Here is a 16,633-nt window from a genome sequence, read left to right as displayed (position 1 = left end):
CAGCTGATGTGGGAAAGGAAAAGGATTTGTGTGCATAAGATAGAAATTAGTAAGACATCGTTCATTTACCAAAGACAGAAACTTGTATGACATGTTCCTGGACCAAGAAGCTATTTCCTTAGAACCCTGGTTTTAAAGAAAGACTCTGAAATGTTACTGGTTCCTCCAAAGTATGTGGAAAGGGCATTGAGCTGAAGATAGGGGTGTGTGGTTTTGAGTCCATGGGTTCTAGTCCTCATTCTTCCTGGGTATAATTTTGGATAATCATTTCACTTCTCTGCTTCAGCTCTGTCTTCAGTCAAATGGGAGAATAAAAACATACCTCCTACATCACACAGTGGCTATTAGAAATAACTGTGCAGCTTGCCTTGAACACAGCAGAGCAGGTTCCAATAAATGGGAACAAGTTCTCCATAGTGTAAAGCACCATGGACAATATTATTACTAACTTTTATTCTTCCACGAGCCAAGTCTTTACCCAAAAACTCTTACTTCCTGAAAGTCCCAAATACCTAGATGCAAAAGACAGGGCAAGAAATTACATTCCAAGGGAAATGAGAAATGATCTAACACAGTCCAGCATCACCCAAAGTGAGATGCCCTGAGACAGGCTGGTTTTTCATAAGTTCCGTCATGTGCCAGGACTCTAGCCCCCAAGTCTACTCCTTCCACAGAAAGTGTTTTTCTAATAAAGCCAAACGAGGACCAGTGGCAGCCCAATCATTGCATGGCCAAGACCACAGATGCAGAAAAGCAACACTTTGAATCATTCAGAATGGTAGCCACACAAGCACAGAGCCAAATGGCAGAGATAAATGCTCTGGGAGATTATCTATCCTCCTTTTCCTCTTGATTTCTTCCTCATTTCTTCTGGACAAAGTGAATGATACACAAAAAGGACATCTCTTAATGATAAACATGTAAGAATCTATTGATAGGTCTTTTGGACTCAATTACACTATTTAAGAAAGCAAGCTACATTAAGACCGAGAGTCAATTTAATGCATTATTTCTAGTGCATTTTTTCTTTGCCAAGAATAAGAATAAAGGGAAGGGGAAAAATAATAAAAACCAGGAGACAAGTACATAATGTAAGGTACAAACAAATCTATATATATCCTAATGTGCTGAGAGATCTTCTTGATGAAAAAGATTTCACTCTGAGTTGCTGCTAGTTTTGATGCCAATGTAGTATGTGCCATGGCCCACAAGCCTAGGGATTCAAGTAGGTAGAGCAGTCATCACAAGTTCTTCTTTGTTAAGATTTCTATTTCAGAGTCAAGTGTGCCTTGGCAGCAATACTTGTTATACTTCAGCACACGTAATCCAAACCAAGGACAAGACAATGTCGAAAAATACAAAATATTTACCTAACCTAGCAACTCCTACTGAACAACATGTATGCTGCATATTTACGAGTTGTAGCCCATGGTTGTGGAAAATTCACTACAGAATAAAAACAAATACTGCATATTACAGTTCATATACAGCATGCCTTTTCTGCTCAGTACACGAAAAATCTACTACCCAGCAGATAATGAAACTGATGGCCTGACAACCCCAGCATGGCAGAATGTTGTTCTCTTTTTCTTGCCCCCAAATAAAAAATAAAATAATAAGATCGTTGACTCTTCCAATTAAATTCCAGTCCAATTCAAAATTCATCTTCAGAGCTGTCAGCTAAGAGCATTACTCGATCTTGCATGCTGTTGAATTCTCTCTGCTGGGGAAAGAAAACGGAAAAGCATTAAACTCCTTCTGCCGCAGAGCAAAGCTGAGGAACAGGCCCCCTTTAAAAAACACGTGAACAAACCAAGCCAAGGCAGCAGCTGCAGCAGCTAATCAGAACCACTGGGCACATCAGTACTATTCATGCATCATTAAGCCCCGTGTGCTTTATTAAGCAAATTAGAAAAGCGAAGAATGTTCGGAAACTGATTAGGTTTTGCTGTTGTTGATTCCATACCTTTCTTTTATGCCTTTTGAAGCCATTTCTCCTTCGGCGATTCATAACCTTAATGCTGTAGAGTGCTCCCAAGATGAACAAGGCGCCAGCTATCCCAACCCCTACGGGCACCAGCATCCCAGACATATAGCCAGCCTGCACAGGAAAAGAAACACACATTAGGATGCTAAACAGACTGCTGCCCTGGGTTTCTCAGTTCTGCTGGAGGGCAGCAGGTTTTAGACACCTTGAAATCTCCTGTCTGCTTTGTTATAAAATAGCACCTGGAATAAAGTTACTTTTTAGACAGAAGGCAACAGAGAGAGAGATGTGACTGTTTTTGGATATTTCAAATACGTAGAAGAAGTACTGAATCAATCAGCCAGACCTAGTGGCACCTCCAGCCACTTGCTTATGCACATTTGTCAACACCAGGTTTTGGTGACAGAAATATAATTTGTATTAAAGATGGATGAAGTAAGCCTCTGAGAATGCCAGGACTATTAAAATGCTATAAATTGGAAATAACAGCCTGAGTCAAGCTCCAGGGGGAGTTGAAGTGCCCAATGGAATATTGTGCTTCTTAGAGGGCAGAAGGAGGGCCTTGACTTTGGTAGGTCCTCTCTCACGATCTTAGCTGCGTCACAGTAAGAAAGGAAAGAGGAATGTGCTTGTATGCGAGTGAGAAGTGAGAGTTTCTGGAGACAGCAGGGAAGAGAAGGACCTGCAAAGGAAAGGGTGTTGTCAGGTGTTGGAGTCCAGGCCAAAAAGACAAGGATGAGGAGACAGTTGCACATAACGTGGATGGATTCATTTATATGAAAGAAAATATCTGCCCAGTGGACAAGGCCAAAGTTGAAGGTTGGGAGGGAATTCTGAGTGTCCCCAGCCCCAAAGAAAGACAGTGGCAGAGAGGGGCACAAAGATCACTGCTAACAACACTGGTACTTCCAAAAGAGCCTGGAGGTTTCAAACGCATGTGGGTCTCCAACATCCCCAAGGTGTTACTATGGATACTTCAGTCCTAAGAGAGCAGCGTGATCTCCACACATCCCTGGGCTTGAGTAAGTAGCTCAGAACCAACCCAAGTTCAAGGTAAGGCCATCACCCTAAGGGTGCTCCCTGCATCTTGGCCAATACGACACCTAAGGGATAGAGGTGGATGAATAACCAGAGCCTTTCATAGAGGAACATGACACTGGTTTACCTTCCACGATGGCCCCTTCTAGAAGCCTACCCAGAAAAAAACCATAAACAGTTAACAATTTTAAAAGTGCTGTAATAAGTACTTTTGATAGACATTATTTTATGGGGGAAAAACCATGAGTCTGTTCACTTATTTGACTATTTCTAAAAATTTTAATATAGCAAAAACTATTTCCAGTATCTTTCAGAATGAGCCCCAAACAGAGAAGGACAAAAAAATAAAAGTTTTCTAACAAGTGCTGAAGTAAGCAGGCTATGATGCTTTCCCAACATTTCTAGAATTAATCAAAGGGACAAGCCCTTACAAAACTGCAGCATCCTCTTGTACACAGCCAGCTCATTCACTGGTTTTGTTTTCCAGAATCTTGAGTTAGAGCAGAATGTGGAATTTTTTCCATTAATTTGAGAACATAGCATTGTTCCTCAGCATACTAAGTGTTTTTCCCCAAGAAACAAAGCTCAGTTATTTTCCAACAAATTAATATGCTTTACAGAAACCCAAACTTTCTTCTAGATCTACAAAAGGCTTATAAAAGTCTATAATTTTCCATTGCTCTCACCAGAACTATGAATTTCTTTTTACATCACAATTCCCAGTGCATGGAAATATACATATATGTTGATGTATGATAATTTTAAGCACAGTAGATTAGATTTTACAGAGCTATACATTCAAAGGATGATATGTGAACTTTTGGAAGCTCAACTTGATCAACCTCTGAGTGGGTCTCCTCACACTACGTAACTCAACCCCACACCAAAAATATGAATACTACAAAATGTGTCACTCTTTGCATGTTTCTTATTTACACATTGAGGCTTCTCGTTTCTAGAGCTTTAAATCATGTAGACTTCACTAAAATGCAATTAATCTCTCTCCTCTATTTATTCCCTCGTGTGTGTGTGTGTGTGTGTGTGTGATCTGCCTGTGCTTTGAAATTACAAGTAAATTACAAGATGGGAATAAAGCAACCTACCCTCTTCAAATATAATTTAACCATCCCTTATACATAACTGACTAATTGAAAATAAACTCTGTTTTTAGAATTGCCCATGACTTGTTTCCTGTAGAAATGAAAACAAGTAAGACACGTGCATATGAAGTTATAAATTCTGCCTAGCACCTTTTCTCTGTTCAGAATTATTAGATGTGCACATTCCTCCACACGTAACTTGCCGAGAAGAACACAACTGCATCTGTGCATATTCCAACCGAGAATGCATAACCTGAATCTAATCATGAGGAAATGTCCAATAAACCTAAACTGAATATTCTATTTTTTTAAAGCACTGTATTCTTAAAAAAATATCAGAGTCATGAAAGACAAAAGATGGTTATGCAAGTGGTCCACATTAAAGAAAACTAAAGAATCCTGACAACTAAATGTGTTACATGACCCTAGACTAGATCCTGTAATGGAGGAGAAAAATGAATTTATAAAGGAGATTTTGGGTCTGTTAACCAAAAGACTGAAATCCAGGTGCCAGAACAGATAAAAGTATGATATCAATGTTAAATGTACTCAAGCTGATAACTGTATTATGGTTTGCTAACAGAATATTCCTATTCATAGGAAATACACACTGAAGTATTTGGTGTAAAAGGACCATGATGTATGCGGCTTTCCCTCAAATGGCTCAGAAAAAAGGAGCAGAGATAGAAATGGGGTAACGTAGGAAGAATAAGTGCATCTGAAGAAAAGGAACAGGGGTATTCTTTGTATTATCCTTATTCTTGTATCTTTTCTGTAAATTTGAAATTATTTCCAAATAAAGTTTGAAAATTAAAAAATTTATTGTTATGATAAAATTTACTAGATATAGCTGGGTTTTTTTTTGTTTGGTTGGTTTTGGTTTGTTTGTTTTGTTTTATATTTATGAGAAAGGTATCCTTCCTTCTCAGGATACTGTATTTGTTCAGAAACACTGGTTTTCAAGAAAACCATATGATACACTGTAGTGCCTAAAGTCTGCTGAATTCAGTACCCTTATGACGTCTATTCAACAGTGGTTCTCAAACTTGAACATGCATCAGAATCACCTTCAAGACTTGTCAAAACACAGATTGTTCGATCCCTTTCCCCGAGTTTCTGATTCAGTAGGTCTAGTGAGGGACCTGAGATTTTGTATTTCTAACAAGCTCCCAGGTGATGCAATGCTACTGGTGCAGACTATACATGAGAATCGCTGTTATGGAGTATAGGCTGGATCATCCATTTTCTGGATTATTTCCTAAAGCTAGAAGAAATAGAACGATCTTGGTGATATAACAACAGGGCTGGCCTGTATTATACAACTAAAATTTTGATGCATCTTCAATTTTGAAAAACAATATAGATGTTGAAAAAATACATCAATAGGTAGCCAGGTAAGGATTTGTCAAACAAGCATCACTAACTTGGACATTTAAACAGGAAGAAGGTTAATGATGGAATGAGTATAGGGACTGTCCCTCGATAGCCATTCGCCCCCTTCTTCTAGAGCAATAGAACCTTCCATCTGGGCTGGGCACAGAATAACGATTACTTCTCCCTGCCTTCTATGCAGCTGGATGTGACCATGTGATAAGCCTCACTAAGGAGACGATACATTAGTGACATGTGCAACTTCCAGAGCATGCTCTTCAAGGGGGGAGCAGAGCCTTTACCCACCCTCCCCCCTTTAAGAATGGCAGAGTGTCTTTATCTTCCCTTTTAAAGGGGGAGGGATATCTTAGCCTCCCTTTTTCTTCCTTCCTTCTGGCTAGAGTACAGACCTAATTGCCATCCAGGACCACGAGATGACCTTGAGAATAAAGGTCACAAATCATGGAGCATCAAACAGAAGGAGCCTGAGCCTTCAATGTCGCTCCTCACTAACCCCTGATTGCTACCTCCAGACTCACAAATGAGAGACAAACAAAGTTCTCTCTTGGTTAAGCCATTGTCATTGGGGGTTGTCTGTCACTCATAGCTGATCTTAATCCTAACTAATATAGGAAGACTAAACAATAACAACAAAGAGAATAATTCAGAACTTTTTAGAACACCTACCACCCTTTCTAGAGTCCAGCTAACTAACAGGGAAACCAATATCAGGACCAATTAAATGAAGCTAAACTGAGAAGATGTTCTGGGTTGACTGAAGAGCCAGTTAAATATGTAGTTTAGCTTTCAGTTCTAAGGGACTCTGTGACTGTCAACAAAACGGCAATAGTTTCACTCTCAAAGAGTTTCTGAAGATAATGACTCACGAGACTTTTATAGATGATCGCTAGCTAGCTAGACATATGAAGAGAAGGAGGGAGAGGGGGAAGAGAGGAAGAGAAAGGAAGGAGGGAGAGAGAGAGGAAGATATGTATACATATATTTTATATATATATACATATATGTGTGTACACATATGATTGTATGTATCAAGTAAGTGTATAATATTTCACTCCCAGAGGGAGGGGACTGATTAGACTGAGTCCCTCCAAGAAAAAATCAAAATATGAAGGCAAGTACAGCAACATGGATGGACCTAGAGATTATCATATTAAGTGAAGTAAGTCAGAGAAAGATGAATAACATATGATATCACTTATATGTGGAATCTAAAAAAAATGATACAAATGAACTTATGTACAAAACAGAAATAGACTCACAGACATAGAAAACAAATTTATAGTTACCAAAGGAGGTAGCGGGGGGAGGGGGAAGGATAAATTAGGAGTTTGGGATTAACATATACACACTACTATATATAAAATAGATAATCAACAAGAACCTACTGTATAGCACAAGGAACTCTACTCAGCATTCTGTAATAACCTATATGGGAAAAGAATCTGAAAAAGAATAGAAATCTATATATATGTATAACTGAATCACTTTGCTGTATACCTGAAACTAATACAATATTGGAAATTAACTACAATTTAAAAAATGGTTACATTTAAAAAAAAATGAAGACAAGGCATAAAGCAAGTCAACCTGGTGGGAGTTTCAACTATTTTTCTTCCAATTTTTTAAAACTAAGACATAACTGAAAAAATACTACAGAATAAAATGAAAAGAGGGCTGGAAAAACTTCAAAATAGTCCAGAAAACTGAGGCCATAAATAAAATTATTTCTCTTGGTGAAATGGAGCAGGGAGAGCATACCAGACCTTTGAGACAAGAAGGAATGGTCCACAAGAAGAGAAAATACAGCCTTTCTCCAAAGCTACACAGATTTCTAAATGGAGTAGTGAAGCTATATATACATACAGGTAAGAAACTTTGCAACAGCCAACTTCTAAACAGTCTACATGCCAACATTTGTTTTCTTAAGTCTATTTTTTGTCCATTTTTGTAATTCAGAAGGATATTTTCTATAGAAACAATGATATACGGACTCCTAGATTAAACGACCAGAGCCTGTTTACTTTTCATTGCATTATATTTTCCCCTGAAAAATAACAAGAAGCACTATCAATGTAAATATATTCAGTTCTAAACTTTTGCACTTCTCTTACCCCAAATCTTGCTAAGTCCTCTGATTACACCTCCCTTAGACAACTGGACCCAGTACAGATACCAAAATGGCCTCCACTGATGTCAACAGGCTTAAAATTCTTCAACGTCACTTTTAATATATATGAACATAAAATAATCTCATTCTCAAAAACTATATATGCTAAATTTTACTGAGAAGCAGAAAAATAATAGTGAGAAGAATTAATATAATTATACAATTTTAATTGCAGTTGAATGTTTTCTTTTATCCTTTAACATTAAACTGTAGCAAAATAAATATTAATCATTCAAATATGGGGGAAATTGACCTCAAATAATAAAAAAAGATATGAGATACCATCAACAGATGTATATTCTAAGACAGGCGAATTGGAAGTTAACTCCTATCTGGCAGTTGAAACTATTTCCATTTAACTAAACCCGCAGTGAAGTCTGAGCTGGTTTATAGTAATTGGATCTGACACAGACTACAGCAAGGAGTTCAGAATTCCACCAATATTTTTATGAGTAATTCCAGTTTGAAATTACAAGGTACCAAAAATGAAACCTTAGAGAGTATTGAAAATTAAAAGAAAATGAAAAATATAAACCTGAAAGGAAGTTAATATTGTCAGTCACAAATGTTGATGGCAGAATTAATGCAAGATAGGAAAATATTTCTCTATAGTTGGCCATTCCAGATAGGTCAGCTCATCACTCAGCAGTGGCATTATGATAGACTACATAAAAGTGGGCCTGGGCTTCCCTGGTGGCGCAGTGGTTGAGAGTCCGCCTGCCGATGCAGGGGACACGGGTTCGTGCCCCGATCCCGGAAGATCCCACATGCCGCGGAGCGGCTGGGCCCGTGAGCCATGGCCGCGGAGCCTGTGTGTCCGGAGCCTGTGCTCTGCAACGGGAGAGGCCACAGCAGTGAGAGGCCCGCGTACAGCAAAAAAAAAAAAAAAAAAAAAAAAAAGTGGGCCTAAGGAGAGTGCTTAGGTGTTCAGGTGTTTTTAATCCCACCTCCCACTATGGTTTAAGGATGCCCTTTCCATCACAAAGTTTTATTCTTAAATCAAGTCCATCAATTTATGTCCTTGGGTCACAAAAATCAATGCCTTCCAAAATCCAAGGTATTTCTTCCTCATATAGGAAGATCAGGTTTAAAAGATCCTTGCACTGGGACATGAAATGCGCACTAGAATGGGATTACACTCCTGCAATTCCCTAAAAGGAACTCCACCTTGATATGTAAAGGGTGTTACTCAGTTGTACATACCAGGAATTACATTCCAGAAGTATGAATGGCACTCCAAAGAATAAGGCATCCCTTGTATTATACAGACCTTAAAGGGAAGACCTCCTTTCTTGCTGGGAACCTGGAAGTGGCCCTGTATCTTTGCAGAGATTACCATAATCAGAATAATGAAATAAAGCTCCATGACTCTCAAGATCTTTTACTTGACAAAGCCATGCCCTCTAAGATAAATCCAAAGGAAGAAAATACTTCTCTTACCTTGTCTTTTAGTTTTTCCATCCAGCTTCTCACTACAGAAAATAAGAAAAGAAAATGTAAATAGCCATCTTTTTACTTATAGTTCATTGTGCTAAATTCATTTGGTAACTTACTTATATTTCATATATTAAGTTAATTTGATACAATGAAGGTATTATTGTATGAAATACAGTGAATGTGTCAACAGTATTAACATAATGACAGCAATAGTCTTATTTTTATTCTCATTCATTTAAAAATACAAAAAATATCCCTCACATATCATTAAAGGAACAGAGAATATTTTTGTTTGCTAAATGTATTTTCTATTATTTGGGGGGAGGTCTGGGAGAAGAGAGAGGAAAACACCTTCAGAATATCAAGTTTACCTCTAACCTGACATTTTCTCCTTTTTTTTTTAAAGTTTTTTTTTTTGACCCCCTGGGCCCTTGGCAGTGAAAGCGCAGAGTCCTAACCAGTGGACCGCCAGGGAATTCACATTTTTCTCCTTACCTTTATTTCTCATCTTTCTCAGTTTTTAAGCTCAGTGGGAATTCTGCACTTAAATCAGTGTCAGAGAGCAAAGGTAGGAATGTGCACTGGGCAGGCCAGGGCTACTCAGCTCTTACTAAAAGTAGTCAATATGTTAGGCTCTGCAGGCTGTACAATCTCTCACAACTACTCAACTCTGCTGTTGCACTGAGAAAGCAGCCATAAACAGTGGCACATAAGTAAGTGGGTTTGGCTCTGTTCCAATACACTTTATGTATGGACACCAACATTTGAATTTCATGTGACTTTTTATGTCACAAATATTTTTCTTTTGATTTTTTTCAGCCAAACAAAAAATTGGAAAACATTCCAATGGGCTGTATAAGAACAGGCAGCAGGCCAGATTTGGTCACAGCCTGTTGACCCCAGGCATAGACATATTTTACTCAAGAAGCTGGTGTCTCCATTTACTATCTGACTTTAGTAATAACATACCTGACAACAGTGATGACAGCTAACGTGTGTACAGCTTTACCCCTTACAAAGCATGTTCGTATGTACTGCATCATTTGATAGGCAAACCAATGACAAACACGAGAGTCAGGTAAGATGATGCTCAGGGCAAAGAAGAGGAAACTGAGACTCAGAAAAACTAATAGCATTGCCACGGTTAACCAGGGAGGAAAGAGCCACTGGAACTCCAACCACCATCTGATTAACAACCTACAGGAATAAGACTTCCCAATTACACATTTCTTTTGGTGATACCACTGCTGTTCTGCTCTCTCAGGTTGAAGATGTGGAGATACCTTTGGCTCTTCTATCTCCTTCAGTCCCCAGCCTCAATCTCTCATGTCAAGACCTTGGCAAGACCTCTCAGATTTGTCCTCCCCTCATCGCTCCTTCTGTCTCAACTGGGATTCAGGCAAAGACAGTGGTGCTCAATCAGAATAAAATAAGAGTCAAGGGAAGGGCAAAGTAAGAAAGTGCAGGCACCTCAAGAATTAAGCCATGGATCAGTGATTCTGGGAGTGGTTCCATGGAGAAGTGAGGTCAACCACTGATTCACTGAGTGACTTTGGAGAAATTAGCAAACCTCTTGGATGCTCAGTTTCCTCATATGTGAAATGAAGATGGTAATACTTGTCTTACGAGATGGCTGTGAAGATTAGAAATAACATGTGCAAAGTGTCTACTACAGAACTTAGTGTAGAAAGCCAAAATAAGAAATCTGGGATATGAAGGGGAAAAGAAAGACACATGAAATATGAGTATTGTCTTAACATGGCTCAACTAAGCCCAAGATATAAAGTTAAAGTCAAGCAAGAGAATGTTTCCAATTCATTCATTCATTCAACAATATTTACAATGTACAGTGTGTTGGCCAGTCATTGTGCTCAACACTGTATCAGTAGAAGATATGGGGACCTAATTCCAGTGAGAAAAGGTTAGGACATCAGGTCTATGAGACACGGATGACAAGCAGCAACATGGGGACTGAGAAAGTGAGGGACAGAGCAGGACAGCCAATTACTGGGGCACACAGCAGAATGCCAACCTCGGAAGCAAGATGTCTGGAATCAGGGAATCAGCTGGATGTTACGTAAAGAGCAAAGCAAAAGAGAGGTGGGAGCAGGAATGCTGGTGTGAGGACATCATGGAGGAGGTGAGCAGGGGCCGGCTGACTACCTGTCGATGGCAGCCCAGGGGTAGCTTGGAGAAGAGGGAAAGGAGGCACAGATGGCACCAAGGTCTGAGGCACTGATAGGCCTTCCAACTGTAGAAAAGTCATTGCCAAGAGAAACGTTTTAACTTGAGCTTTATCGAGCCAGATCTCATTGACAATCTGTCCAGATCTTAGGTGCTTAAAGTAAATTTCCAAGTCCTGCTTTGGGTGATTCTTAAGGCAGTCATTCTTCACTGGGGGAGGGAAGGCATATTAGCATGGGATGTGCATATGTGCACAGGTAATCTGAAAGAGCACATTCAATGGATCTAGTTCTGTAGTTTATAATAGGAACTACAGAAAGAAACCTGGGTAAACTCTACTTGGCTAGTGAGAGGAGTGACACACTAGACATAGTGAGACAGTGTTTGGGGGGACATGGGTCTAAACAAGGTTGAGAAAAAACTGCTCTTCAGAGTATGTGAACTTGGCTGTGTTTCTCCAATTAAGAACATGTGACCCCTAAGGATCACACCTTGTGCTTCTCAGGCATCCACCAGGGTTCTTGACATGGTATTAGGCAATAAATATTTTTTCCTTCTTTCAGCAAATATATATTGCTTTTAAATGAGTTCACAACTTTTGAGTAAACACAATTTTCTTTCATGAAGATTCTATAAACTGTTTTCAGCAAAATGTTCAAGGCGGTGTAAAAATAAATCTAACACAATGATGGTTTTGAAACTTAATAGAAATCAATAAGGGAATACAAAAGCTAGAAGAGAGAATATTAATAAAAAGAAAAGATGATTCTTTATGAAGAGGAGAACCAAAAACTGCAGTTTTTTTTTTAATAGAGAGACATCACACTGATGAAAGGGGTATGAATTGACACAACTTTTTGGAACTGCATGGAGAATTTGCAATTGATATCAAAGCTTTTTAAAAAGTTTAAATTTTTTATCAAAAGTTCCAGTTGTAGAAGCAATGTACCTTAAACAATTAATCATGGATATGCATAAAAAATTTTATTTAAATGCTGTTCACTGAATGGAACAGCAGGAATGGTTTAAACACTTTCAAAAGGAAACAAAACCTTAGGCTATGACTACAGAGTGAAATATTATACAAAAATTTAAATTATTTAAAGAAAAATAATGACATGGTGTTCGCATTACATATTACAAATGAAAAAAACATAAAGTATGTATAATGTGAGTCCATTTGTGGATAAAAATGTTATATGTGTAATTGAAATGATGTACTTCAAAATGTTAACTGAAGTCATCAATGGGTTGTAGAATTATGGATGACTTTTATTCCCTATACAGTACTTTTAGGATTTTCCAAATTATTTCTAATTTTTAGTACTTTTAAAATTTAAAGAACATATCTTACCCCCCAAAACTCCTACAAAATTCTGTAAACATTTGCAACTGGAGGTTAATGGTAGATTGCGATAGTGGGGAACATGAGAAGGTAAGGCCCTTCCACTTGGTTAATTCCTCAGCCCACAGATACAGATTTATTCTAATCCTACTGGCTCTGGTTTGTTTTCTTTCTTGAAATTTTACTGATGCAAGTCTGAAAGTATAGCAATATAATTATGCCTGTGGTCTCCTTCTGTACAGAGAGAGGTACATGTGGGCAAAAAAGTAGACAGGGATTATTAAAAGCAAAAAATAGTAGAGAAGGATCATTAAAAGCAAGTTCTCCATTATGCTCACCAGTGTCCTCTTGTGTACAGGAGTTCCAGGAGCAGCAATTTGCCCTCTCCTAGCTTATCTACTAGAAAACAGGGAGGAGGGGGAGAGTAAAAAAGAAATTGCAGATAAAAGAACATTTCCATATATCTTGTCAATTATAAGTATGGTTGGTTTTCAAATAGATTGTGGCTGAAAAGTCTCCTAAACTGCTAATTTAGAAGGGTATTCTTAATTTTCCTTTATTTCCAATAATAAAGTTTTATTAGCTATATTTATCCCAGACACATATAAATTCCCTTTCACGAAAGGGGGAAGGTGTTCACCAGACACGGTCCTGCCAACCAGAAAGACAAGATCAACCCTCACCCACCAGAACACAGGCACCAGTCCCCTCCACCAGGAAGCCTACACAACCCACTGAACCAACCTTAGCCACTGGGGGCAGACACCAAAACCAACAGGAACCTGCAGCCTGTTAGTATTTTGTTGAGGATTTTTGCATCTATGTTCATACTCATTCTATGAGGCCACCATCACCCTCATACCAAAACCAGACAAAGATGTCACAAAGAAAGAAAACTACAGGCCGATATCACTAATACTAGCAAAATACTAGCAAACAGAATCCAACAGCACATTAAAAGGATCATAGGGCTTCCCTGGTGGCACAGTGGTTGAGAGTCCGTCTGCCGATGCAGGGGACACGGGTTTGTGCCCCGGTCCGGAAAGATCCCACATGCCACAGAGCGGCTGGGCCCGTGAGCCATGGCCGCTGAGCCGGCACGTCTGGAGCCTGTGCTCCGCAACGAGAGAGGCCACAACAGTGAGAGGTCCGCGTACAGCAAAAGAAAAAAAAAAAAAGGATCATACACCATGATCAAGTGGGGTTTATCCCAGGAATACAAGGTTCTTCAATATATGCAAATCAATCAATGTGATACACCATATTAACTAAGTGAAAGAGAAAAACCATATGATCATCTCAATAGATGCAAAAAAGCTTTCGACAAAATTCAGCACCAATTTATGATAAAAACCCTCCAGAAAGTAGACATAGAGGGAACTTACCTCAACATAATAAAGGTCATATATGACAAACTCACAGCCAACATCGTTCTCAATGGTGAAAAACTGAAACCATTTTCACTAAGATCAGGAACAAGACAAGGTTGTCCACTCTCACCACTATTATTCAACATAGTTTTGGAAGTTTTCACCATAGCAATCAGAGAAGAAAAAGAAATAAAAGGAATTCAAATCAGAAAAGAAGAAGTAAAGCTGTCACTGTTTGCAGATGACATGATACTATACATAGAGAATCCTAAAGATGCTACCAGAAAACTACTAGAGCTAATCGATGAATTTGGTAAAGTAGCAGGATACAAAATTAATGCACAGAAATCTCTTGCATTCCTATACACTAATGATGAAAAATCTGAAAGAGAAATTAAGGCAACACTCCCATTAACCATTGCAACAAAAAGAATAAACCTACCTAAGGAGACAAAAGACCTGTATGCAGAAAACTATAAGACACTGATGAAAGAAATTAAAAATGATACAAACAGATGGAGAGATATGCCATGTTCTTGGATTGGAAGAATCAACATTGTGAAAATGACTATACTACCCAAAGCAATCTACAGATTCAATGCAATCCCTATCAAACTACCAATGGCATTTTTCACAGAACTAGCATGAAAAATTTCACAATTTGTATGGAAACACAAAAGATCCCGAATAGCCAAAGCACTCTTGAGAAAGAAAAACAGAGCTGGAGGAATCAGGCTCCTGCCATCAAACTATACTACAAAGCTACAGTAATCAAGCCAGTATGGTACTGGCAAAAAACAGAAATACAGATCAATGGAACAGGATAGAAAGCCCAGAAATAAACCCATGCACATATGGTCACCTTATCTTTGATAAAGGAGGCAAGAATATACAATGGAGAAAAGACAGCCTTTTTGTGACCATCTAGAGGGGTGGGATAGGGAGATATGGAGATGTATGTATACGTATAGCTGATTCACTTTATTGTACAGCAGAAACTAACACAACATTGTAAAGCAATATTACTCCAATAAAGATGTTAAAAAAGAAAAAAAACGTTTAAAAAAAACGGGTGGGGGGAGGTGTGTAAAAAAATAAAATTCAGAAAAAAAGGGGGGAATGGATGGGAGCCAGAGGATATCAGGATTTGGCAGAGCTAATAATTATTGAGCATCTGACAAAAAAGCTTGCAAGGTAGGTATTATTATCCCCATTTTACAGATGAAGAAAATGAAGCTTAAGTAAAGTGCTGAAAGCCACGTAGCTAAAAAGTGGCTGAGCTGGAATTTGAACCCAGGCCCTATGGCTCTAAAGCATATACCTGTTCAGCAGGCCAGTGGGTCACTTTGGGGAGGGGTGTGGGCATGTGGGCCAGGGTGACCATAACAGCACAGAGTAGGGCTTTTTCAAGTTCTGGGGCACAGTGTGTATCTGCTCACCTCTGTTAGTCCGGCTCCTTCTTTCTCTACATTCTCCTCCCTGTCTGACAAATGTTCTCTCTCTGCCTCTACATGGGTCTCCCACTACCTCTCACTCTATGCCTCTTTATATCACATTGTAGTTTGTATCTCTCTTTGTTTTCCTCCCTTTTTTCCCCTCTTTGTCAGACTCTGTCTGTCTGCCTATCTGTATGGCTCTGTTGCTTTCTGTATGTATCTGTCTTTTTCTCTCCCTCAACCTGCCCAGTGTGTTTGTGTTTGTGTGTGTTTCTTTGTATGTGGATAAACTAGATCTCCTAGTTCCTTCTTAGCCGTACGATTTTTCCAACTCAGTCCTGTGTGCCAGGGTTGCTCTCCATTGGGGAACAACAGAGCTAAATGGCAGAAATCCTGAAAGTTTAAAACTCAGAATGAGCAATGCTGATGTTACTGACTATGGGATCAGAGTACATGGTGACGTAATGGAAAAAGACAGAATACAGAAAGCAGGAGCAGATTCCTAGGGGGATGATAATGAGTTTCACTCTGAATATGTGGAGTTTAAAGTATCTATACAATATCCATGGGGATGTTTCTGTTGGCAGTTTAAAATTGGGATATGGAGAAACCCAGGGCTGAAAACCAAGGTTTGGGATTGACCAGCCTATTGATAGAAGCTGAAGTCAAGAGCAGAGAAAATCCCCCTGGAGTATGGAGTGTATATTAGACAGGGTTCTCCAGAAAAACAAAACCAATACAAGATATATATATATAGATAAAGGGATTTATCATAAGGAATTGGCTCATGCAATTATGGAAGCTGACAAGTCCAAGATCTGCAGGGTGAATTGGCACCTAGAGACCCAAGAAAGCTGATGTTTCAGTTCAAGTCCAAACGCAGGGAAAAATCCAGTGGCCCAGCTCGAAGGCAGTCAGGCAGAAGGAATTCTCTCTTGCTCAGGGGAGGGTCAACCTTTTTATGCTAGTCAGGTCTTCACCTGACTGGATGAGGGCCATTCACATTAGGGAAGGCAATATGCTCTCCTCCGTCTACCAATTCAAGTGTTAATCTCATCCAAAAACACTCTTACAAGCACACCCAGAAAAATGACCAAATGTCTGGACAGCACATGGCCCAGTCAAGTTGACACATAAAATTAACCATCACAGAGGAAGACTGGACAAGACCAAGGGC

The 16,633-nt window shown here is 39.0% G+C and overlaps 1 protein-coding gene across 1 annotated transcript in view; it reads right to left on the bottom strand.

The window, feature by feature from the left end:
• Positions 1 to 1,654: 1,654 nt before the first annotated feature.
• ARMH4 (armadillo like helical domain containing 4) overlaps positions 1,655 to 16,633 on the bottom strand; it is a 129,920-nt gene continuing 114,941 nt past the window's right edge. The window contains exons 5-7 of the mRNA XM_060098085.1: positions 9,125 to 9,156; positions 1,967 to 2,101; positions 1,655 to 1,723 (exon numbers count right to left, since the gene is read on the bottom strand). Of these exons, the coding sequence (XP_059954068.1) occupies positions 1,655 to 1,723; positions 1,967 to 2,101; positions 9,125 to 9,156 (236 nt within the window). The remainder of the gene's footprint in view (positions 1,724 to 1,966; positions 2,102 to 9,124; positions 9,157 to 16,633) is intronic.

Source organism: Mesoplodon densirostris, chromosome 4, assembly GCF_025265405.1.
Source record: "Mesoplodon densirostris isolate mMesDen1 chromosome 4, mMesDen1 primary haplotype, whole genome shotgun sequence".
Taxonomy (NCBI): domain Eukaryota; kingdom Metazoa; phylum Chordata; class Mammalia; order Artiodactyla; family Ziphiidae; genus Mesoplodon; species Mesoplodon densirostris.
The sequence above is the reverse complement of the archived record's forward strand: the minus strand, read 5'-3'. Positions and strand labels throughout refer to the sequence as shown.